This window comes from Crinia signifera, chromosome 8 (assembly GCF_055691185.1).
Source record: "Crinia signifera chromosome 8, ASM5569118v1, whole genome shotgun sequence".
Classification (NCBI taxonomy): domain Eukaryota; kingdom Metazoa; phylum Chordata; class Amphibia; order Anura; family Myobatrachidae; genus Crinia; species Crinia signifera.
In genome coordinates this window covers 153,443,006-153,469,380 of record NC_139224.1, presented here as the reverse complement: position 1 = coordinate 153,469,380, position 26,375 = coordinate 153,443,006, and the positions used below count along the sequence as shown (strand labels likewise).

The 26,375-nt window shown below is 45.8% G+C and overlaps 1 protein-coding gene across 6 annotated transcripts in view; it reads left to right on the top strand.

Moving 5' to 3' along the window:
- The window catches only part of MAST2 (microtubule associated serine/threonine kinase 2), a 177,284-nt gene that overhangs the window by 89,086 nt on the left and 61,823 nt on the right, over positions 1-26,375 (top strand). For 3 of the 6 annotated variants that reach the window (XM_083157438.1, XM_083157440.1, XM_083157437.1), the window contains exon 5: positions 10,971-11,162. The exons of 2 other annotated variants lie outside the window; for them this stretch is intronic. In XM_083157438.1, the coding sequence (XP_083013564.1) occupies positions 10,971-11,162 (192 nt within the window). Of the gene's footprint in view, positions 1-10,970; positions 11,163-18,514; positions 18,665-26,375 lie in introns of those variants that run through there. One more of the 6 variants, XM_083157442.1, reaches the window with a different exon arrangement.

Genomic DNA, 26,375 nt, shown 5'->3' with positions numbered 1-26,375 from the left:
TTATTATTTACTTTTTTTTTGCATAAGATATATCTCATGTGATTGATCAAGCCAGGGGGCTGGAGGGACTGGAAACATCAGTCAAAGTTCCTGCAATATATCCCATACGGTATATCACATGCACAAGAAGCACTCCTTTCTCTTTCGTCCAGTCCGGTGACCCAGCTAACCTTGGTATGTAGGAGGGGTCCGCATGAGCCAGGCACCTATTGCTGAAAGCTTTCCACTGGATGCAGGCTCCTCCCCTTCTGCATCCCATCATGCTCCAGTTCGTGTTAGGAGCCCACAGGAGTGGGTGCTATGCTGATCGGCTGCTGCTGGATAGATTATCTAGGTCAGTGATTTTCAACCTTTTTACCTTGGGGCACACTAAATAGGACTTTAAAATTGCCAAGGCACACCATGAGATCCCCACAGGGCAAAACACATTGGCCACCACAGGAAAAAAACAAACCTATTGGCCCCCACATTAAAAACAATCAAACTGATCCCCATAGGTAACAAAAATAAAATACATTGGTCCTTTACATGAAAAGTAAATAACATTTGAACTGGTGGTGGCTGTAAATGGGTTTGGGCATCTCTAGATCTGGGGGCACACTTGAGAACAGCTCAAGGCACACTAGTGTGCCACGGCACACTGGTTGAAAAACACTGATCTAGGTTTTTCTTATTTTATTAACTTGGTGTGTTAGTGCAGGTTTCTTCTCCAGTGTGCTGCTTCTGACAAGAAGCGCAGCAGAGGCTGACAGAAGCACTGTCCTGTCAGCGCTCTGTGTGCACGGGTGGGCTGTCTGCACCCACTGCACAGCGCTTAACCCCAGCTTTGCTGGGCCCTGGGAGTGTCTGGAACCGGCTCCTTGTCTAGAAGAGGATCGTGGGGGAAGGACCTCCCGCGATGGTGGGCGCCATCTTGGAAGGGTTTTAGGCAGACTGAAATCCCACTAGGGAAGTGAAGTCTGCTACAGGTGTCCAGAGTAGCTGGACCACTCCAAGTGATCCCGACAAGAGGGGGAGGTGAGAAGAAACTACTGTGGGAGCGGCTAAAGGGGGAAAAGGCGCCAATATTAGCTTCCTACCCCGCTGAAGCAGGGACTTGGTCACGCTCAGTAAGTCATACCGTTCATGATTGTCATGTTATGGTTATATGATTGCGCATATAAGATGTTGGGCATTGTACTGAGTTGTGTATCCTAGAGTGCTTTTTAAGTTGAACTGAAGCATGATGGGATGCGGAAGTGGAGGAGCCTGCATCCAGTGGAAGGCTTTCAGCAATAGGTGCCTGGCTCCTGCGGACCCCTCCTACATCCCAAAGTGGAGCTGTGTCACCGGACTGGACTCTGAGAAAGGGGTTTGAACGGTAAGTTCTTGCAAAAATCCCCATTTCACTTTCATTCATTATGGGGTACTGAGGTCTTATAACCTTGGGGAATAGAGGGTATCCGACAGGAGACAGGCACACCCCTGGCTCAGCCTGAAAACGTCAGTGGTGAGTGATAACCGGGTCCCCTCAGTGGGGACGCCGGTTTTATGTGCGGCATAATGGCGATGGTGGCGCGATGGCCCTGCACAGGGATCGCGCGCAGCTGTTTTAACACTGCAGCCACGCCGACAGACTGGATGCCAGGCATTGCCACTGGACCACCAGGGCATATACCGCTATGTGGGTCAATCCTTATTAAAGGGTTACCAGGCGCCAGTATAAATATTAGCATAGCCCGGGCGCCATTACAAGGGGCGGGGCTTAGCTCAGAGCGGGACCTGAGCGCGCCTGTACACTGCTTCCTGCTTCTTCTCATGCTGTGGGCGCCATTACAGCAGAGCAGAGATCACTCCTCAGCGCAGCCTTGAAGGGAGAGAGATCAGTCAGCAGAGACAGCAAGTATAGCGCTTGATAGCGCTTTTAGTGAGCTATAAGCCACTGATAGCAGCACACAGTATTGATAATATTGGTGTCTGTGCATAAAAGCCGGTCTATCTAATCGGTAGACCAGGTTACAGGGTGCTGGTGTCCCCCATGTTCCTCTGAGTCCCCCACTGCTAGTTAAGCAATTTTACACTGTCATTATATATGTGAAACTGCACATAGTGTGTTTATATACATATATACTACTGTACATTCACTGTGTGTGTGTGTTCAGCGTGACTGCAGTGTGTTTAAGGGGGTGTTATTTTCTCCAACATGGTGAGAAAAATAACTTGCGTGATTTGCAGCAACAAGTTTGCTCCTAGCTCCACATCACATGTTGCATGTGAGCAATGTATGTCACCACAGCTCAGTAGCATGTCTCCGCAGCGCAGTAGCTCGCAGGCTGACTCCCAGGAACCTTCATGGGCTACTGGTATGAAAGCCATGTTAGAGACTGTCTCATCACAGCTGGCGACAAATAATTTGCAGACTAAGCAAGTACAACAGGATTTAAAGGTCCTGTCAGCAAGGGTGGATATTCTTACACCCATGCCAGGGGTGTCCCGTAAAAGGGCACTTGATGCCATGGCACCTGACTCCGATATGGATGATGGTGATGGCGATGGTGACGCAGATGATATTGTAGATTCACAGGCCTCACAGTCTTGCATTCAAGGTACTGAAAACCTTGTCCTTGCTGTAAGAGAAGTACTAGATTTACCTCTTGCCACACCGGTTGAGGGTGACCCATTTTTTGTGTCACACAGAAGGCAAGATATCATCTTTCCTGAACAGTCTGATTTAGAAGAGGTGTTCAAAGCTGCCTGGAAAAATCCAGAGAAACGCTTTACATTGTCCAAGCGTTTTAAATCTACCTTCCCTTTTGACCCCACTGGCAGGAAGTTGTGGGAGGAGCCCCCTATAGTGGATGCTTCGGTGTCCCAACTTTCAAAAAAGGTGGTGCTCCCAGTCCCAGGTACCTCTACCTTAAAGTACGCGGTTGATAGGAAACTAGATGGCACAGTAAAGGCTATGTATACAGCCAGTGGGGCATCTCAACGCCCGGTGCTTGCTAGTTGCTGGATGGCAAAAGCCATCTTCACATGGACAGGCCAGATACAAGAAGGCCTGTTGGGTGACATGGATGTACCTACGGTAGCTGAAAAGCTATGTCACATCCAGGACACAGCAAAGATTATGTGCGAAGCACAAAAAGAGTTAGGTGCAATTAATGCCCGCAACTCGGCCATGGCTGTGTCGGCCCGCATGGCCCTCTGGTTGCGGCAGTGGGTCGCTGACGCGGACTCCAAGCACAGCGTAGAGAGTCTCCCCTTCACAGGAGATAGGCTCTTTGGGAGTGAACTGGATGATTTGATATCAAAAGCTACGGCTGGTAAGTCCACATTCCTACCGTCAGCCTCCACCCCGGTAAGACGCCCTTTCACAGGGGGTTCACAGCAGTCCTTTCGGACCTCTAAATTCAGGTTCAAGGCCAGAAGAGGCTCCCCCGCCAATAGAGGCGCCAGGGGTAAGCCTAGGAAGGCAGCGGCTGCTGCTACAAGGGACCGTAGCACAAGTGCAGCTACCCCGAAGCCCGCCGCATGACGGGCCACTCCCACCTCTGGATATTCCCGCGGTGGGGGCAAGACTGAGGTTCTTCAGTCACGTGTGGGAGCTGAGAGCTGTACACTATGCTCTTCTGGAGGCTCACTCCCTCCTGGAACATCAGGCGATACAAGTCCAGTCGGACAATGCAACGACAGTTGCTTACATAAACCGCCAAGGCGGTACGAAGAGCAGAGCGTGTATGAGAGAAGTCTTCAAGATTCTGACCTGGGCAGAGATGCATGCTGTGGCGATATCTGCCATCTTCATACCCGGGGTGGACAACTGGGAGGCGGACTTCCTGAGTCGTCACGACCTCCACCCCGGGGAATGGGGTCTGCATCCTCAGGTGTTCGAAAGCATCGTAGATCTGTGGGGGCTCCCACAGATAGACTAAATGGCCTCAAGGACCAACCACAAGGTGGAAAGGTATTGCTCAAGGACAAGGCATCCTCAAGCAGAGGCAACAGATGCTCTGACCACGGACTGGTTATACGACCTAGTGTACCTGTTCCTGCCCCTCCCCCTCCTGGGGAGAGTGTTGCAAAGGATCAGACATCAGAGGGTGCAGGCAATCCTAATAGCACCGGATTGGCCCAGGAGAGCATGGTAGAAGAACCGTGGCGGCTGCCTCGAATACCACTTTTACACCAGAATACCGGATAGGACCCGGGAAATCGAACACGGGATATTGCCAGGGCATGCCCTGCCTCAGACCCCATTTACACTGCACTTCAATCCGGGTTATTCCCGGGTAAGGCCCTTTCACACTGAAAACGGATCAGCCCTGTCTTTCCTTGCTGGTGTCATTAAAAAATGGATTTTTGGCCTGTTGATGAGGTCACAACAAATGGAACATGACACTCCTCAAGTTTTTTTGCTTTATTAAGCTGAAAATATGCATAAAATCATTATACATTGGAATCTTTATAGATGTAATGCATTCTCATAAAGAAAGATGAAGATGCGTATGAATAAAAACTCGTAACACACTGGGACACACTGTGTGACAGCCAGCGTGTGTTCCTGCAGATGAGGCTGTAAACTCACTGGGGAGAGTGCTTCCAGCACAGAATGTTGCTGTAGTGTAGGGCACAGTCTGCACACAGCGTGGTAACTCTGCTTCTGCTGCTGCTGCGCTGCTCCATGTGCAGGTCTCCGGCAGATGACACTATCTGCCAGAGCCGCAGAAGCACCAATCAGCTCTTTGCGCCCTTCTCCCTGTCAAATAACCCGGATAATGACCATTTACACCACCCTGAGCCCCAGATAAGCCCCGTGTCTGACCCTGAACATTTGCCGGGTCAGATTCCCGGGGAACAGTACCCGTGTTATTTTTTTTCAGCCCATTTACACCATGCCCTGCCCCTGACTGGAGAGGCAATATCCCGGGTCCAACCTCTGGTGTAAAAGGGGTATTAGAAGAGATCTTCTAGTACAAGGCCCCTTCGTCTACCAGGACTTAGGGCGTCTTCGTTTAACGGCCTGGAGGTTGAGCGGAACATCCTAGCTCTGAAGGGATATAAACACCATGACCCGGGCCAGGAAGGCAGTGACGGCGTCGCACTACCATAAGATCTGGCGAAGATATGTGTCTTGGTGCGAGCACATAAGTTTTCCGCCAGCAGATTTTAAATTAGACCGTTTCCTTAATTTCTTGCAGGTAGGCCTTGATAAGGGACTCCGGCTGGGGTCTCTAAAAGTTCAAATATCGGCCCTTTCTGTCTTTTTTCTGAAAAAGTTAGCGGTCTATCCCGAAGTCCAAACCTTTTTGCAAGGAGTCTTGAGAATATAGCCTCCATTTGTGGCGCCAACAGCGCCTTGGGACCTAGATGTTGTCCTGGAGTACCTTCAGTCAGTCTGGTTTGAACCAGTGGACAACATTGACTTGAAATACCTCACCTGGAAGACGGTGACGCTACTGGCTCTGGCCTCAGACAGAAGAGTTTCTGAGCTTGATGCTCTCTCTTGTAAGAGTCCATATTTGATTTTCCATCAAGACAGGGCGGAACTTCAGACAAGACAACAGTTCCTGCCTAAAGTGGTCTCGGCGTTCCATATGAACCAGCCGATTGTGGTGCCTTCTTGTTCAGGACATAAAGATATTCCTGAGTCACTTGATGTGGTTAGAATCCTGCAGATCTACATTAGAAGAACATCAAGGATCTGTAAGACGGAGTGTCTTTTTGTGTTGTATGACGCACTAAAGAAAGGCTGCCCGGCATCGAAACAATCGATTGCTAGATGGATTCGTTCCACTATACAGCAAGCATATGTGGCAGCCCATTTGACTATTCCGGCCTCAGTGAGAGCTCACTCCACTAGAGCCGTAGGAGCATCCTGGGCGGCTGCTCGGGGTGTGTCAGCATTGCAGCTATGTAGAGCTGCCACCTGGTCTGGTCAACACACTTTCGTCAAATTTTATAAATTTTACACTGTGGCCAGGGATGATACCCAGTTTGGGCAGGCGGTGTTGCAACAGGCTCCGCATGTTCCCGCCCTTTCTGGAAGCTTTGGGACCTCCCCAAGGTTCTAAGACCTCAGTACCCCATAATGAATGAAAGTGAAAATATGATTTTAATACCTACCGGTAAATCCTTTTCACTGAATTCATATGGGGTACTGAGCGCCCGCCTCAGTGCGGTGCTCTGTTTGCACAGGTTGTGATCCTGTTATTGCCTTCTTGCTAATTGCAACTTCTGGCATTATGTAAAGTTATTGGTCCGTTGACCTGTTTAGGAGCAGCTGAGTTTTGGTGACTAATTGCTCCACAAAAACCTTATACAGTTTACGTTTCTAATAACACAATGACGGGGTTAACTACATTTAGTTGAGAGAGTTGTTGTGTTTGTTGTGGTGTGCTGGTGCAAATCTCCCCACGTTATCATAATGCTAATTCCTACCTCACATACGTTATCCTTCCTTCGGGCACAGGCTTAACTGGCTAGTAGGGGGAAGTAGAGGGGAGGAGCCAGCACACCCTGGTTGAAGAAAATGTTATGTGCTTGTCTCCTGTCGGATACCCTCTATTCCCCAAGGTTATAAGACCTCAGTACCCCATATGAATTCAGTGAAAAGGATTTACCGGTAGGTATTAAAATCCTATTTTTTCCATCCGATTAATCGGTGGTGCAGTACGAGCGGTCTAGAGGCTCCTATCCGTCATTCACTTGACCGCTTATCAGATCGGGTGGAAAACGCATATGAGTTGCCAGTTTACAAATGATATATCGGCCTAAAATATTGAAATTAAACGAAATTGTGCAAAATGATTGTAGTGTATTGGGGCCTTTAGCAGTTAGTGTAAAACAAAATTTCTTCTATCCCTTTGTAAGCATTGGTCTTAAGCCCCGCGATGGAGCCTCTGTGATAAGCAATGTTGTTTAGCACACATCGCTGAGCAGACATTGCTGACACAGAAGCTATGCACCAGCGATGCGAGCTGCGATCTGTGCTCACCAGTGTTCTCTGCTGAGAACACTGGCGATCTGATGAGATGGAACCAGGCATTGCCGTTTCTATGGCTGGACACACCGATCGATCTGTGCTTGCGATCTAGTCAAAATTGCTGCATGTGTATGAGCCTTAATTGACACTTATCACCCAAATAGTCGGAAGACATTTTTTTGTTTTGTTTGGTATCCAGGTGGCTCACAGACCATGTCAAGGTAGCCAGCCAATAAGTTGCCACATACTATGTCAACATTAACAAAAGGTCGATATAGCGCTACACTGATTGCGAGTCCACCTGCTCAGGGGTCGACGTGAACACCGAAAAAAAAAAAACAATGAAAAATTAATTTAGACATTTCGATTATATCGACCTTTTGTCATTGTCAGCCTAATGTATGTCCACCATTTGGTGATGACCTATTGATTTTCTATCTCGACATTGTACAAATGCACCAACTTTTGTTTTTTCCACCATGTTGGAGCAAACAAACCATTATCTATTGTTCTTCCACTGGCCAATTATTGTTCCAACCAGCCAATTAGTTGGCAAGATACCGTAAAATCTCCTGCAGATAAAACGCAGACGCTGGGTGAAACCTTATGCGCACCTTTGTTTGTGATTGCAGTGAAATGTCATAACAGAACATTGAACAACAACTCATAGCCAGCATTACCTTGGTTGTTTTAATGGGTGTGTCGGGGGGGGGGGGGGGGGGGGGGAGAGAAAACTACAGATGTGTAATAATCAGTGTGTGTGGTATTAGGCTTTTGGTTATTTATTTGACTTGTTCAAGAAATATTGAAAAGAAGACAAAATAACATTGTTTGGTTCTTGCCATTTTAAAATGTTGCTTCTGACTAGTGAATCACACAAACGTTTAAGAGGCAGATTTAGTGTCTGACCTCCATCCCCACAGGAGGATCTGTCAGATACTAAAAATATCTTCACCTGTCTTCTGTATAGCACCCTGCAGCTCACTCTCCCCGGTCATTGTGTCCCGGGTAGTACAGTCTGTCAGATGTCTGCATCGTGGTTTAATGTAAATTAGGTTATGTGCAGCTTCCTAGTTGGTGTGTATTAACCAGAATGATGGTCACCCTTGTCTGTGTTTAGCGATATGTTACATATTATATACGAGTGTGTTGAATTAGTAAGTTAGGATTATCATCCGTATCCAATTAGGTGCATTGAAACTTTGCGAGCAGGAAACGGCAGATTTTCAAAAAATTCCGGCTGTTTCAAAGAGCTTTTTGTGTGTGTGTGTGTGTGTGTGTGCCCCCTACAGCCTGCAAAAGCCTCTGCTAATTGGTTATTTTGTTTTGCTTGCTTGAGGCAGGTGAAATAAAATCCCCATAAGCTCCGGCTGGTGCTAGCTTATCAGGACTAATAGGCTAGCCCCCCGTGTGAAGGAATCACCCGTCCCCTTAACTGTTACTTTAAGAGCTCTGCAAATTATCAAGGTCCAGATGAACTAAGCTTTAAAAGTGATAAAATGGAGAGTGATAAACCACCAGCCAATCAGCTCCTGCCTGACACGTCACAGACTGTGTTTGAAAAATGTCAGGCAGGAGCTGATTGGTTGGTTGTTTATTACTCTGCATTTTATCACTTTAGAAGACTAGTTCATCTGGCCCTAAGAGGACTTGAAATTGGGACTAAATTTATGATATACCAAGCCAATTTTGTTCTCTCACGGTCTTTGCGAAAAGTACACAAATATCAATATGACCCCCTCTTAGATTTGGTCTATATAGTCAACACTTGTTTTTTTTTTAAATTGGCTAGATAATTAAAAAAAAAAAAGTATCCCTCTACATCATTTACATAATCTTTTTACATTTTAAATACATTTAAAAGATCAATTTTCCCATTTCCTTTAAATATGTGCAAGATTATTGTTTTTTTGCTTTTAATCAGTGATTTTAGTTTTTTGTTATCACGCGCAGTACCTTATTTGTGCCACCAGATGGCAGGGTGAAATTGGTCTTCTTAAAGCGTTTGTGACCTAGGTCTGTAAAATAAGGAGATCGGAAACCACAGCTTTTACCCCTATTCTCATTGATTTGCCTCACTCTAGGGCTAGTATGCCATGGTACACACCCGCTAATGATTTTTTGGCGAAGGAGGTAAAAGTTGTATTTTTAATGCTGATATATTTGAATATATCAATGTTTTACAGAAATTCATCAGTTACTGTTAATATTGGTAGACCGCCCAGACCAGTCATTATCATTGACTGTTCCAGGCCTCCGAATCCACCCCCTGAATTTTGGATGCACAGACGTGTATGGGGTGTTAAGCCGACATGCAGAAAGTAGACAGCATAGGTTGAAAGGTCGACTCAAGGTTTTTTCACATTTTTGTCCTGAATGTCGACATGGACACCGTCAAAGTTGCAAATTTTGGTCTTCTCCTGGAACATGTTTCCTGTGGAGTGAAAGGCTGTGGACCCAAGGAACGGCAGAAGATCCAGCAGACCCCAAAAGGCATAGGAATAAAGTGGGGATAAGGCCTATAGAGTGGGAAACGGAGGAGTTGTGGAATCATCCTGCCCGATCCGATCACTTTCGCTTGCCACCTGGTCTAGCACGGCTGAGGACAACAGATCGTAACACGCCCGGAGTTGCCTTTTGAACTTTTAACATGATTCACAAACTGCACCTCCAACCTAATCCGCTGAGCTTTAGCCTTCCTGAAATGGAATGTCAGTGTTGTGTGAGAGGAACAGCTGCACCCTGCTCCCCGCACTTCCAGTTACAATGTCCCGTTCCCAGCATTGTGCCAGCTTTTTCCTCCCCTCCTCCACCAGCTCCCTTCTTGCTCCTTGATTTGCTGAAATGTTGTCTGTTGCCACTCTGATATCCGAGGCCAAGGAAGATATCCAGCTCGGTGCTGCTGATTTGCTGTCACCCATATCAGGCATGCGTTTCTATTTATATGACTGCTGAGTGTCCCAGGTGGTCAGTGCTGTTGGCAGCGAGTGCGGAGCCGCCCCAGACACCCACACACACACACTTTCAACAGAGTAAATAAGACTTGTGAGTAAGATGAGTCGAGGGCTGTACCCGGACGATCGCTGCGCCGCCTGCAGCCTTTCCGCGATGACCTGGGATTGATAAGCGCACGGAGCACTTACATTGGATTCTAGCTAGAGGCACCCAGGTCTCACGACTGTGCTTTTTTACCACGCCACCATGATGAAACGCAGGCGAGAGAGACTTGGAGCGCCAAACCTTCGACTCCAGTAAGCATTGCCGCATTGTCGGGCATGATCCGTTTACGTTCTGTTTGCGTGCATCTTGTGTCTGAGTCCGGTGCTGGTGTTTAAAGTTCGAGTCCGTTATTCTTTTGGCTTAAGCCTGTAACATGAGCACTCCCATCCCGTTCAGTTCCTAGTATAGATAACTGCCTGTATCGTTTAGAGGACGTATAAAACAAATAAAAAAACTGAATAGAAACCGATCCAACACAATCAGCGTTTTCCGGCATATAGAATGTGTAAATATCTAAAATCATGTTAGAAAATCGATGTGCATCCATTATTCCAGTCACTGGGGGGGTAGAAAAGCAGTATGTAGTAATATCCGTAACCTCATACTATAATGTGTAAGTGATACAGGTAGTACACAGGCAACCATATCACATGTTCCATGAAACAAATATGACGCTCCGGTCACAGAGGAACGGACTCAGAGTAACCTAAAACTGCAGATTAACTTCTGTTAAAATGATTTAATTACTTCTACAGGCAAGCAAAGGGTTTGTTAAGGATGAATGCATTTCTGTGACCATATAAAGATCCTCTCGCTAGTTGCGTCCCCCCACTTACACCGGCATCTTCCTATGTGAGACTCATTTTAATTTTATCCAAGGATGTTCCTTTAGTGTTGAGCTTGCGTCAGCTAGAGTGCTGTTCTGTAGCTTGTATATGGTAGCGGGTAGTACGGAACCAAGATCTCGTCTTGTTTTCTAATAATGACTTTTTGTATGGTGCCCTGCCAGAATCTTCTGCCCACTGCACCGTGGAAATGATGGGCGCATGCTCTCTCCGTCGTCTGCTCCGAACCTTCAACACCTGAAAATCCCGTACAGCGCAGACTGCGCTGTTGAAGCCTCTCCTTTATCCTTCCATACCAACCCGCAGCCACACAGCAACCCCGGTAGCCCATGTTACGGCGGTCCGTTACAGTGGAGGTAAGGTGCCTGTCTGGAGACACTAACACACTATGTACAGCTAACACTCTGCGTGTGGGCTTATTTATATTCTACTGTAGTATATTGCTGGTTCTTGTTCTCTCATGGACGAACCGTGAATGATAAAGGAAGGGACCGGGAAAACGAGGTGTATAAAGTATACGGAGTGCATGAGAGGTTCTTCTAGGGGTCCAATAGACCCTGGTGACTTGCTGTGTGTTTGGCAGTTATGACACTGGTGATGAGTCACTAATACCAGTCTATAAAGAGGTGATTATGTGGAAGTCCGAAGGAAGGAATCAGTGACTGGTTTACCATCACACTTCCACCATCACATCTCCGCAGCCCGTGTGCTGGTGTGATATCTAAAATCTGGTGTGATATGTAATTACAGGTCGGGTCTCCCTTATCCGTGTATTCAAAAAACCGAAATATTCCGAAAACAGTGGTTTTTCAGAATATTTCGGGGTTTTTTTGTTCGTTTGTTTGTTTCGTTAGTCCACTACCATCTCAACCGTTTTGAGGGTGTTAATGTTGAGGTTGTTCCTGCTGCGCCACTGTGTTAGCCGGTCTACTTGGCGTCTGTATGCAGACTCGTCTTCATCCTTGATTAGGCCGATGACTGTGATGTCATTGCAAATGTTATGATTTTTTTACTGATTGCTCAGCCAAGGTGCGATCATTAGTGTATTGGGTGAAGAGCAGGGGGATGAGGTCACATCCTTAGGGTAAGTCTGCAGGAGGGGCGTGTTAGACTGCACGGTGGGGGAAGGTTAGGGTGCAGGGGGTGGGGTTAGTGTAAGTCTGCGGCTGCACGGTGGGGGAAGGTTAGGGTGCAGGGGGGGTGGGGTTATGGTAAGGCTGCAGGGTGGGGGGAGGGTTAGGGTTGATTTCGTTAAGCACCCCTGTCAAGCTTCTACTCTGTGTGACCACCTGCATCCTCACTCCGGGTATCCCGTACCCAACCCATTTCATGCAACTTGTTTTATTGTAACTGTATCCGTGTACCTTTGTTATTAGACATACTACACACGGTTTTTAATGTGTTTTGTATGTTTATATGTACTTCTTGTCCCATAAGCTTATTCCATTTACTGAGCACCAAGGTTCCATACCAATCTCTGTATAGACAATAAGCCTCCACCATTAGGAATAATGTTTGTGTTAATTGTAAATAGCTACTGAACACCACTAATTTGGTTGGGGGCAAGCTTGTGCCTCCTCTTGTTGTGCGGCTGCAGCTGTATAGGTGCACGGACCAGTAGTATATTGTTACTCCATTACTGCTAAGTGACTGTAGCTGCTGTAGGGGTGTTGTGCTGACTTACACTCATGGTCCCTAATTTGGGAGACACTGTAAGTGACACGAGCCGTTCCCTGTGTAAGATTTACACGTTGCCCAGAGAACATTCAGCTGCTGCACACGTTGTCCTCTGTGTATCGGGCCCGGCACAGAGCACTCGGCTGTGGTATTGGGGATTGTCAGGTTGTGTTTCTGTTTATGTTGTGTTGGATCGGTTGTCACGGCTGCCACATTCACTTACAAATGATTTTACCTTCTCAGTGTTCCGGTAGCACTTCGTCAGTTACATGTTACAGTAAATAAGCCCCAACCTGGATTCCAGCCTGTTATTCTCTCCAGTTACCTCATATATCCAATATTAATGAGGAAATCCACCTGCTGGGATGGAACCTTTCTATATTCCGTCCGGTGGAAGCGTCTCCCAACAGGACACCCTTGAAATGTTTATTTGGACGTTGCAGGATTCATTTGGAACAAAGGGACTGTCTTCAGCTGTTGTGCTCCGTCCACAGCCAGTGATACTCCCAGCTCTGAGCGGTGTTCGAAAGGAGAGACATGCATAGATCATGTTACCCAGCATGCTCTCTGTCTCTTCCATAATTGGCTACAGTGCAGGCATCGCAGCCGGTGATACTCCCAGCTCTGAGCGCTGTTCCTGGTTCCAAATGCTTAGATAATATTACCCAGCATGCTCTCTGTCTCTTCCATAATTGACTACAGTGCAGGCATGGCAGCCGGTGATACTCCCAGCTCTGAGCGCTGTTCCTGGTTCCACATGCTTAGATAATATTACCCAGCATGCTCTCTGTCTCTTCCATAATTGACTACACTGCAGGCATCGCAGCCGGTGATACTCCCAGCGCTGTTCCTGGTTCCACATGCTTAGATAATATTACCCAGCATGCTCTCTCTCTTCCATAATTGACTATAGTGCAGGCATCGCAGCCAGTGATACTCCCAGCTCTGAGCGATGTCCGAAAGGAGAGACATGCATAGTTAATGTTACCCAGCATGCTCACTGTCTCTTCCATAATTGAATACAGTGCAGGCATGGCAGCCGGTGATACTCCCAGCACTTTTCCTGGTTCCACATGCTTAGATAATAATACCCAGCATGCTCTCTGTCTCTTCCATAATTGAATACAGTGCAGGCATCGCAGCCGGTGATACACCCAGCGCTGTTCCTAGTTCCACATGGTTAGATAATATTACCCAGCATGCTCTTTGTCTCTTCCTTTGCAGCAAATAATAAACCACATTGGATCACATCGACCACATTGACCATTGCATTGAGATATTTGTCTTTTGTTGTATATTTCAGTGATATGTATGTTTGGCGAGGTCATTTTTTATGGTTTGTCCACTAGGGGCACTGTTCTATTGCAGTTCATAGGTTGGTCTAACATTTTACAATAAGTGGAAAGGCTCGTCCTTTGTTAGTAAATTTATATAAAATCACCGAATTTAGGATTACTGAATATTTGTAGCAAAAAAGAGTAAAGCAACAACGGTCTGTTAATCCTTTTCCTTATATGAAAACCTGCTGATCCCACTCTTATTAGATTGTATAATGATTAGTGCGGGTAGTGGCAGTAAAAGGGGCAGTGCCATAGGGTTAAGGATTGCTGTACGGAACACAGCGCCGCCACAGAATGCAGTCTTCGGGAGAGGTGGAATACTCATTCCCCTCCATCTATGGTATCATCGTTCTCCTACAGTGAGGCAGGAGATCTGGGGTATTCTTCAGTTCTCTGTACTCCACCAAATGACTTCAAGCTGGCATTCTGGCTGTTACCTTATGGCAGGCATGTCCAAACTATGGCCCTACAGCTGTTGTGAAACTACAAGTCCCATCATGCCACGCCACAGTTTTGCTATTAGGGAATGCTAAAATGATGGCAAGGCATGCTGGGATGTGTCGTTTCACAACAGCTGGAGGGCCAAAGTTTGGACATGCCTGATTTACGGGGGATTCAGTATGAAATCCCGGCGGTCGGGATCCCGGCATTAAAAATCCCGACGCCGGAATCCTGACTGCCGAAATCCCGACAAAGGGGGGGGGGGGGGGGGGGGGTGGATCGCTCCCCCTTGCGGGCTCGCTACGCTCGGCGCGCTAATTTATTCTCCCTCCAGGGGTGTCGTGGACACCCACAGAGGGAGAAACTGTCGGGATTCCGGCGTCGTGATTCTGAACGCTGGGATCCCGGCCGCCGGGATTTAAACTGCATCCCTTTACATTCAATGCGGGGTTGCCAGCTTATAGCCCGCTTTTGGAAACAAGTACAAGGGTTTTCAATGGCTTACTTACTAAACCACCTTCCGCTGACAGCGAAATGGGCACTTTGGGAATCTTTCTCCTTAACGTTCCAATCTTACCCAATGGCAAGATAATGATGCTGATCATCTCAGCGGTGGCCCGTAAATGTATCCTCCACCAGTGAATCCAAACAGAGCCCCACACAGTTCAGTTATTTAGAGTGAATCTTTTTCACGTTTTCCACATGGAGTGGGTGGAAGCCTCCCTCCAGAACGTACAGAACAGTTGTCAGATTTGGGAGGGTTTTATCGATTCCCTATCAACTGCGCTTAAGACACAAATATACAAATGCTGTAGCTCAACGCAATGGTTTGAGGCTCAAATTATTTCTGGAAATTCAGCGATTGATCTTCAGCTTGGTTGATTGTGTGGTTCTCCAGCCGCGCCTATCCAGAATTATTTGCAAATGAAAGGAACGTGTTAAATATCCGTAATAACCGTATTCAAATGCTCTTTAGATAATTTGATTTGTACTGCTGCCGCTCCATGTTCTGTATGAGTCAGAATTCATGTTATGCTCAATCCTTAAATAAAAATTAATTAATAATAAAAAAAATAATGAATAGCCTGTTATGTAAAGCTGGAACATGTATTTTCACAATGCAATGTGTACAGTCTTCCCATATTAATTGCTGTAGAAGAAAGTACCATGTGTCCAAGTAGATATACAGTAGAATTGCACTTGTGTAGGCTGCGATATAAGACGTATCATAGAGTTCTTATACCAGCTCCAGTTCCAGAGCTTCCTGCAGCTTCTGGTCACTAATCCATTTATTAACCTGTCGGCTAAAGTTTCCTGAATACATCATTTACTGACGGATTTCCTTGAGAAGCGAGAAATAGGCAGAGGATAAAATTTAGGTCAGTATCAGATTGGCGACAGGTGAAACTTTAATTTCCCTTCATATGAGCTTCATGCTCATAGTGATTAATCTGTATTATTGCTAAATTACCATTCGCCTCAAATAGGAAATTTAAATAGACGGCATTGTATTAAAGTTAGATGTTATCATTATTCTGTCCTCTGTGCGACCTGCACTTTCCTGCATGGTATCTTCGTTAGAATATTAACATTAATGTATAAAATAATATTGTGTGTAGAACCTGAAATAATAATGTCTTCTGGACCAGGTTCTTAGAATCGTGGTAACAGTTGGTGGACAGAGATCTAAAACCTAGAATAAGGAGGTCTGCTAGACCAGACATCTAGAACCTGGAATAAGATTGTCTGTAGAATAAGAAGGTCTGTTAGACCAGACATCTAGAACCTGGAATAAGATTGTCTGTAGAATAAGAAGGTCTGTTAGACCAGACATCTAGAACCTGGAATAAGATTGTCTGTAGAATAAGAAGGTCTGTTAGACCAGACATCTAGAACCTGGAATAAGATTGTCTGTAGAAAAAGAAGGTCTGTTAGACCAGACATCTAGAACCTGGAATAAGATTGTCTGTAGAATAAGAAGGTCTGTTAGACCAGACATCTAGAACCTGGAATAAGATTGTCTGTAGAATAAGAATGTCTGTTAGACCAGACATCTAGAACCTGGAATAAGATTGTCTGTAGAATAAGAAGGTCTGTTAGACCAGACATCTAGAACCTGGAATAAGAATGGATGTGTAACTAGATAGAAACTAGAATAAAAATGCACTGGGACCGGAGACACAGAACCTGGAATAAGAATATCTGATGGACTTGAAACCTAGGAAATGAAATAAGAATGTCTGCTGGCTTGGAGACCTAGAGTAAGAAGATCTGTTAGTCCCGGAGACCTAGAACCTGGAATAAGATTGTCTGTCTTCTGAATCAGTGACAGAACCTAGAATAAAATGTGCTTGGACTGGATACGTATCAAACCTGTAATAAGAATGTCTGCTGGGTGTGAAATCTGGAATAAAAAAAGTGCTTACTGGAACCTAGAACATTGATGTCTGCTGGAACGGAGACCTAGAACCTGGAATAAGAATGTTGGCTTTTATGGAGATCTAGAACCTGAAATAAGAACCTGCTGCACAGGAGACCCAGAGATATGATTACTAAAATGGGAGTTCTATTGAAGATGGGATGTTGCCAATAGCAACCAATCAGAATATATTGTCTTCTAGAAGATGCTAAATAAAAAGTAGATACTGATTGGTTGCTATGGGAACATCTTATCTTCAATAGAACTTCCATCTTAGTCCATTTTCTTCCTAGAACCTGACGAGCCGACAGTCTGGATTCCGATGGTCATTAGTTTGATGCTGAGATCCTGACTTAATTGCCTGACAGTCGGGATCCTGACTGACAGGGGCTATTCTCCCTCATAGGTGTCCACGGCCCCCGTAGAGCGAGAATATAATCTGTGGTGAGCGCAGCGAGCCCGCCCACCTGTCGGACTCCCGGCAGTCGGGATTTGGATGTCTGTCGGGATCTTAACTGTCTAATAACACCCATACCTGGACATTCTTCTCTCCAAATCAGCCGTGCTAGGAGCCAGCATTTATACGTACATTGCCCTCCACATAGGAACTAATAACCAACCAATAAACACCTCATGGCCGGGTCTGTGTGCGCTCTCCAGTCATTCAGGGTAGATGTTATACTAAAATCCCATATGTAAATATGTAGTATAATTGCCATAATCCACATCTTTTATTCTGTACTATGCATTTATCACTTGCCGCTTGATGTCCTTTATACTCTCTCAGTCATTAAAGCAGAATCAGTTTGTGCATTTAATTGATAATTACCCATAATTGCCATCATTGTCAGTGGAATATATGTTGCGGCATTGAACTGGTTGAAAGTAATTTATAGTTTTGATAAAATTTAGGAAGAAGAGGTTCTGTATAAGAGTGATGTTCTCACCAGGCATAATAGGATCTGATGATCACTAATATCCACCCCTGATGAGTCCATTAGGGGGGAGAACGTGGGATGGAGTGGCCGGGATAGTGGCCTGGAAAGGTCTCTTACCTGCAGTAAATTCCAAATTGGCTTGATGGCAGTGCAAATAGGCAACCCATTGCCGAAACTCCCACAGAAGCTCTCCGGTACAGTGTGTTTGTGTTGTTGGGGGGGGGATAAAGCACAAATCACTGTGCAAAAGGTGTAAAGCAATAACTTGGAGGACTGAAGTTGGCTTCCTTTGTGTCACGCGCTTATATTGCTACCATTGAACTCTGTGGGCATAATCAGTCAACCCTTTAAGTTCTATCATTACATTTTAATGACTTATTGAATTATTAGCAGGTCGGATAGTTTTGTTGCGTGTGAAATAGAATTATATATTTCATTCATAAACTTTCCCCCACTGTGTCAGTGCTGGTATATGCGGAATGTAACGGGGATGGCTCGCTGCCTTTGTATGGGATACAGTATAATGTGATTGGTTTAAAAGAAACCTAGGAGACCAACATATGTTCTAATAGCAATGCTGTCTAGTGAGAGCCGTCTCCGGGCTCCTGCAAGGCTTTAATTACAGTGTCACAAAGTAAGAGAGCAGATCTACAAAATCAGCACCCTGCAGCGGAGGGGAGACACCCCTACTTAATGCCCTGATGCTTTAACCCCGTCACTGCTGGTGCCTTCGGTGGATGTGTAATTCCATGTCACCCCTCTTGGGGCATCCGGAGGAGTAATACATGGAATCGATCCTGGCAGCTAAAGGGGGGGGGAGAAGAGCAGTCCTGCCTCCTTGTCTAATATTAATGGAACAGTCTGTAAGGTCCTCGGGGAAAACACTTTGGCTACATCACAGGGGACGCTCCTTGTTCTCCACAGCTTGGCATGTGCTGATTGTGCCAGTCATGCGGGTTATCCTGGATCATGTCTGACGCTTTCTGGACAGTTTTATCCAATTTCTCTCTGCCGGAGAGCAACATGCTGAGACGGACCAAGAGGTAAAGTGCTTTCCTATCTCCTGCAACCATCCTGGTACATAGTCTGTTTGTATAATTTGTCATTTTACTATACTGTTCGTTTAGATTGCTAGCTCCTAAACCTAGACCACTCCATCTCCCTGGCACTGTGGTGTGACTCGGGCGCTGGCTAGAACCTGGAGAGAGGGAGTCTGTGATTCCCTGGCTGGGTGTGTTGCTCGGTCAGGCTCAGGTGTGCTGGAAGCCTTCCCAGAACTGACAGGCAGCCGGTGACTACCCCGTGTCCCTGCCAGGTGCAGACTGCTTGCAGTGTTGTTCTGTATTGCCCATGTCCTGAGGCCGTGTCAGTGCATCATGTTCCCCAGGGTAGTGGAAAGTCACAGATCACCTGGGTAACATTGGCTCTGGCATCTACACACCAGGGGGCCACGTTACCTCCATCGAAGCCTATGTATCAGAGCCATATATATATACTGGCATCGGGGCAAAGTTACATAGAACATGTGCAACTGAGGAGTGGTTCTAATAGGACAGAAGCCTCCTTCATATAACAGATTATGCTGTGTTCCCTGGGGGTTCGCAGCCTGTACATTGCACCTTCTACAGGGTCTTGAATGTGAATCTGCTAATTGCAGCCATCACTCTGTGCTTATGATTTCCTTCCTGTGTGTTCCGTATAGTGATGCAGACATCTGCTGTAGAGGTCGACATGACTAAGGTCGACACAAGCATTAGGTCAACAATGGATGTCGACATGGACAGCGCCAAAGTGTTCCGCATCCCCTTGTATGGCTTGCTGTGCTCGGCACCCTGCTTTTTTTTATGCATGAAATACCGCCTGTCCGCACATGTCGACTAAAAAAAAAAGTGAAAAACTCATGTCGACCTTGTGTCGTCTTTACAACCCTGTCAACCTAATGCTTGTGTCATCTTTACAACCCTGTCGACCTATTGCTGGTGTCGACTTTCCAACCCTGTCGAGCTTAGCCATGTCGACCTAAGCTCTGTGGTCGACCCGATGCATGCCATGTAGTGACCGTGTCTTGTTCTCAAAGGCTGGAAATGACCAACGACTGTGTACGAAGCAGCTGTTATTACCTGGGACAGGGACACGATTTGGAGTTTTGTGGCTGTTTCCACACAGAAAGTGACTGTAAGGGGAATCTTGGTAATAAAGTGAATATTCTCAGTCAGAATGCTGGCACATTACTGGGCACATAATCCCCGTATTTATATCAGTCATACTGTACTTTCATACTCTTATCTCTGGCAGTCTCTGAACTGCACATGAAACTCACATTTAGCAGGTTGTATAGACCGTTGGTGGGCAATAAGCGGCTCCAGCTGTTGATGAACTACACATCCCAGCACGCCTTGCATCAGTTTCAGCATGGGCAATAAGGGAAGGGCTTATTGCCCACCCCTGGTTATGTGGACCATAGATGTGCAACCTGTGACTCGGGACTCAGAATGGTCTGATAATATGCAAGGGTGTGGATTGTTTGGTCTACAACAAATAGGTCGACGTGGGTCTAGGTCGACACAAGAATTAGGTTGACATGGGCTAGGTCAACAGTCAAAAGGTCGACATGGGGTTTTTCACTGTTTTTTTACCCAAATGTCGACATGGACACAGTTTGAGGTGCATCGCATCGCTCTTTTCGCACGCGCTGCTTCGGGCACGGTGCCTCGCTGCGCTTGGCACACTATTGTATTCTCCCACAACGCCCTAGTGGATGGTAGGGCATGAGATACCACCGGTCGGCTCAAAAAAACAGTGAAAACCCCCATGTCGACCATTTGAATGTCGACCTAATGTCATTTCGACCTAGATCCATGTAGACTTTGACCCATGTCGACCTAGTTGTTGTAGAACTAATGACCGTATCCCCATATACAATGCATCTGTCTGGGAAATACTGCTACTTTGTTCCCAATGTAACTACCATTAAGCACCACTGATCTAAGCCACGCAGCAACGTGCAGTGTAATGTTACAGGTATACCAAGGGCCAAACTGGGGACTGCAGGTCCTTTATCTGAGGCTGTATTACAACTGCTCCACAAATCCGCTTCTGATATTCAGGATTTGTTCACCTATGTCCTCGGAACATTGGTAAATAGCCCTGATACAAATAGAAAGGGGTTCTTCATGCACTTATGTCATTGTGTGAGAATACAGGCATGTCACATTATAAATGTCTGTCACGATGATCGAAGCCGCGCAGTTTCATTTTTTTTTTTATTGTGAGAAAGCAGAAGCAGTGAAGCAGATAGGTGGGATCAAGCCTTACAGTTTGAGTAGCATTTATTGTACTGAGTGCACAGCGACCATTGTGGTTTGAGCAGCATTTCCTCCTACCATACTGGTGGGCACTGCTGATTTTAGAGCCCTTATCTTGCAACTTCCATGTATGTGGGTGATTGATAATGGAGGTTACCATTTGGACTGATCGCCTCTGCACGGACGTGATTATTCCTCAGGTGTAAGAGGGTTTCCAGCGTGGGAAGAGAATACTTATTACCTACGAGCGGTTTGTTTTACACCCCACCCACTGCGATGCTTGGCTGTGCAAACATCAGCCGATAATGGTATCTCTGAGCAATGCCGCAGTGCTTGGCTATGAACATACTATATCCTGACTTTATAAGCTCCATAAAGTACTAGGAAAAGCTTGCGATCTGGATTCATGTGTACGTCACCTGTGATTGAATCACCCCGAATGTCCTATACCTTAATCCTTTTGCAACTCTTCCTGCCCAATTAGCCCTTTTTATGTCATTAAACATTCTTGAAATCACAATTTTAATATAATTTTCTTGATATGACCACTGTAATCTACTAAAATAATGCTGGTGACTACAGGCCTTTGGCTTCTGACTCATTTACATTTATAAAGTTTCATGTATCTGTTTGTAGCTAAAGTCATGCAACATACGGTTCAGTCTACCACATAATGGCGGCAGCAGGACTGTATAGTATAAGAGGGATTTCCCTGCATAACGTTTCAGTCTACAACGTAATGGCGGCAGCAGGACTGTATAGAATAAGCAGGATTTCCCTACATAAGTTTCAGTCTACAAAGTAATGGCGGCAGCAGGACTGTATAGTATAAGAGGGATTTCCCTGCATAACGTTTCAGTCTACAACGTAATGGCGGCAGCAGGACTGTATAGAATAAGCAGGATTTCCTTACATATCGTTTCAGTCTACAAAGTAATGGCGGCAGCAGGACTGTATAGTATAAGAGGGATTTCCCTACATAACGTTTCAGTCTACAAAGTAATGGCGGCAGCAGGACTGTATAGAATAAGCAGGATCTCCCTACATAACGTTTCAGTCTACAAAGTAATGGCGGCAGCAGGACTGTATAGAATAAGCAGGATCTCCCTACATAACGTTTCAGTCTACAAAGTAATGGCGGCAGCAGGACTGTATAGTATAAGAGGGATTTCCCTACATAACGTTTCAGTCTACAAAGTAATGGCGGCAGCAGGACTGTATAGAATAAGCAGGATCTCCCTACATAACGTTTCAGTCTACAAAGTAATGGCGGCAGCAGGACTGTATAGTATAAGAGGGATTTCCCTACATAACGTTTCAGTCTACAAAGTAATGGCGGCAGCAGGACTGTATAGAATAAGCAGGATCTCCCTACATAACGTTTCAGTCTACAAAGTAATGGCGGCAGCAGGACTGTATAGTATAAGCAGGATTTCCCTACATAACGTTTCAGTCTACAAAGTAATGGCGGCAGCAGGACTGTATAGTATAAGAGGGATTTCCCTACATAACGTTTCAGTCTACAAAGTAATGGCGGCAGCAGTACTGTATAGAATAAGCAGGATTTCCCTACATAACGTTTCAGTCTACAAAGTAATGGCGGCAGCAGGACTGTATAGAATAAGCAGGATTTCCTTGCATAAAGGGCCTTATTCTGGTTGAATCGGATGGTTGCGTATTTCGGACGGGCACCGAGTGTTCTTAACCCCGCCTATAGTACGGATCGCTCACGCCGTCCTAATGCGGTAGGATGCCAAGCGATTGGACCACAAGTTGATGTTTCATGTGATCACCCACTGGCTGGCCTGTGGGAACCTCCCCCATCCTCTGCTGGTCGCTGACCATCGAATGATGGACCCGAACGGTCAGGCAGCTACGAGTTCTCCAGACCTCGGACAGTTATCCGTGTGAAAGCAGGGATATGGGCTATGTCAGCTGCCCGCCCCCCCCCACACGTGATGTCATGAGCGGATTTCCATATGCATGCCCAGCGGTTTCATGGGAATGCCCATGAAACACAGGTCGTACGCATATGGTAATGAGCCCAAACAGCCCTTCACACCCCTCTCCACCTCCTGCTCGAATGGTTCTGTAAGATTGACATGTGAGGCGTTCGCACATGCGCAGGAACACCTCTGCACATGCGCACAAATAAACATCGGCCGTCCAACCGCGCACTCAGCTGTCCGACTCAATCAGAATAAGGGCCAAAGTTCGGTCTACAAAGTAATGGCGGCAGCAGGACTGCCTAGAATAAGCAGGATTTGCCTACATAAAGTTTGGTCTACAAAGTAATGGCGGCAGCAGGACTGTTTAGTATAAGACCTCTTTCCTTTATATAAAGTTCAGTCTACAAAGTAATGGCGACAGCAGGACTATATAGTATAAGACCTCTTTCCTCATATAAAGTTCAGTCTACAAAGTAATGGCGGCAGCAGGACTGTATAGTATAAGACCTTTTTCCTTATATAAAGTTCAGTCTACAAAGTAATGGCGACAGCAGGACTATATAGTATAAGACCTCTTTCCTCATATAAAGTTCAGTCTACAAAGTAATGGCGGCAGCAGGACTATATAGTAGAAGACCTCTTTCCTCATATAAAGTTCAGTCTACAAAGTAATGGCGGCAGCAGGACTGTATAGTATAAGACCTCTTTCCTCATATAAAGTTCAGTCTACAAAGTAATGGCGGCAGCAGGACTATATAGTATAAGACCTCTTTCCTCATATAAAGTTCAGTCTACAAAGTAATGGCGGCAGCAGGACTATATAGTATAAGACCTCTTTCCTCATATAAAGTTCAGTCTACAAAGTATTGGCGGCAGCAGGACTGTATAGTATAAGAGAGATTGCCCTACTTCAGTCTAAAAAGTAATGGGTATTAATGCATGTCGACCCTATGACCCATACCCAATGTAATGGCAGCACAAGGACTGTATAGTATAAGACCTCTTTCCTTATATAAAGTTCAGTCTACAACATAATGGCAACATCAGGACTGTATAGTATCAGAGGGATGTCCCTGTCTGATAACACTGGTCTAGGACTTAGCTGCCATGTTCCCCCTTACCTGTTTATGTGGCATGCTTAGCTGTGTGTGTGTACTTTGTGCGTCTGCCAGACCCCTCTCCCTCTCTGTCCCCAGGACGTAGAGGTATGTATTGCTTGCGCTTTCCTAATGATAAAAGGAAGCTGGGGTTATGGGGTGAGCAGAAACCGCTTAGAACTTCTCTGTAATTATTTGAGGAGAGGCTCAGATCTTTAGAATGATTCACTGTGACATTTCCCTGTGTCTATCCCCCTGTATTAATAATTGAAGAGGTCTCGGATTGTGGAAAGGCGGTTGGTGGAGCAGCTGCGATCAGTCCTGTGAAAGAGCTTTAATTACATTCCAGCTGACTGCATCGCACTGAAGTGGAGATTATCGGCTAATATGAGAGGGACTGGCTCCGTGGGTCACCAGATAGCAAGCGCGGGGTTAAAAAGAGAGGTCAGGGATAAGAAACGGGGCAAAACCATTAACACTCAAACCTGTAATCTTCCAATTACTATTAGCGATAGGAAATTATAAGTGGCATAAAACCAAAGTACAACCGGCCATAGAGCTGGAAATAGACCTTGGCACAACAAGGCCCGTGATGTTGACAAACCCAGTCACGTACAGTATAATGCCCTAAAATGACCCCGGCTTAATAACCGTATATTAGTTAAACATCTGCTCTATACTGTACCCGCACAGGCAAGTGCTGGGGGCGCCTGCTATATCGCTGTTTCTGGTTGTTCTAGAACAGGCATGCCAAACTATGGCCCTCCAGCTGTTATGAAACTACACATCCCAGAATCCCTTGCCATAGTTTTAGCATACCCTTATAGCAAAACTGTGGCAAGGCATGATGGGACTTGTAGTTTCACAGCAGCTGACGGGCTGTAGTTTGGTCATGCCTGGTTAAATGAGCTCCTACTTTTTGTTGAGCCTCGGAAATGGAACGTGAATGTGCTGTGACAGGGCTTACACACGTGAGGCGTGTTGCGTGTGTGTTACCATGTACATTGCTATACTCATGTTTGTGTTTTTTTTTTTTTCATTTTCCTCCTTTTTTTGCTGAAAGTCGGGGGAACGTGGTAGAGGTCCCTGTTTCTCTCTCTGTATAGCAGATGCTTGTTGGCGCTCATCTCGTTCAGGAACTAATTACGTCTCTTGCCTGTTTAGTGTTAACGCCTTTCACATTCACATCCATCTCCAAATTACTGTAATTAAAGCCGCAACTTTCATATGTGGATTGACCGTGCCACGCAGCTGCGGCTTTTGTGTGTGCGCAATTTCCCGACCGGGGGAGATTGTCAGCCGAAATATCTTTAAATGTTTGTTTCTTCCTCATTGAGTCTCCTTTTAATGAAAATTGTCTTTCTTTCATGAAATTCCAGAAAAAAAAGGTTTCCTTAAAGAACAGCTAGAACCCCAGCTTTGTGTTGTATGGAGTTCCCCTAATGCACATCATTCATTTTATTATTTATTTACAGTTTCTTATATAGCGCAGCATATATTCCCTGGTGCTTTACAATGGGAAACATTGGTAAAACAAACTGGATAGTAACCAATATAGAGGTAGGAGGGCCCTGCTCGCAAGCTCAGCAATCCTATTGCTCCGTGTGTACACACATTAGAACGTACAATGGTGTTTTTCTATCTAGGTGTTGTAACACTACCTGCTCTAGCAACATTTTGTTGCCTTAACTACCATTAACAATGGGGCCTACACACCGGGCAATTTCAGGGCATTTTCTAAGCAATCGCACTAGATCGCTTAGAAAATACCTCTACGTGGCGCTGTGTGTAGGGGCCATATCGATATTTGGCCCGGCGATTAAGGTCTTGCTGTTCTGAGCGAGCCACATTACTCCGATCGCTCAGCAACATCTCCCCATGTGTAGGCCCCTTAACAATGGGGCAGACAGGACTGCAGCTCCAGGCTTTCACATAAATATAAGGCCATTATCATGACCGCATAATGATGACCAGCCACCTCCTTGACATACTGTAGGCCAAAAATCATAAGTATTGTATTATTATTTTTTTTCACCACCTAATTATGCAGTTTTTATACATTTATGTATTTATATCCCTTTCACACACAATCCCGGGTTTGGACCCTGGACGCTAAATACAGGTTGAAGCCTTGGTTTCAGTACTTACACCCTTTCACACCTGGGTGATGGACCCGGGTTATTCCTTCACAACAGAGCCGGGACTACTGCTGACCAAACTCGTCTGTCACTGTGGGCACTTAGGAATGTCACCACCAAGCGCTAATGTCCCCTCCAATCAGATCCTTTTATACATGACCCAGGTCATGCCTCTTAGGCCACAGGCAACCTGTGTCAATCCCAGGAATAACAGCGGCGCCGAGCAAGGTCACGGACTATGTGGGGTAAATTTACAAAGATGGGG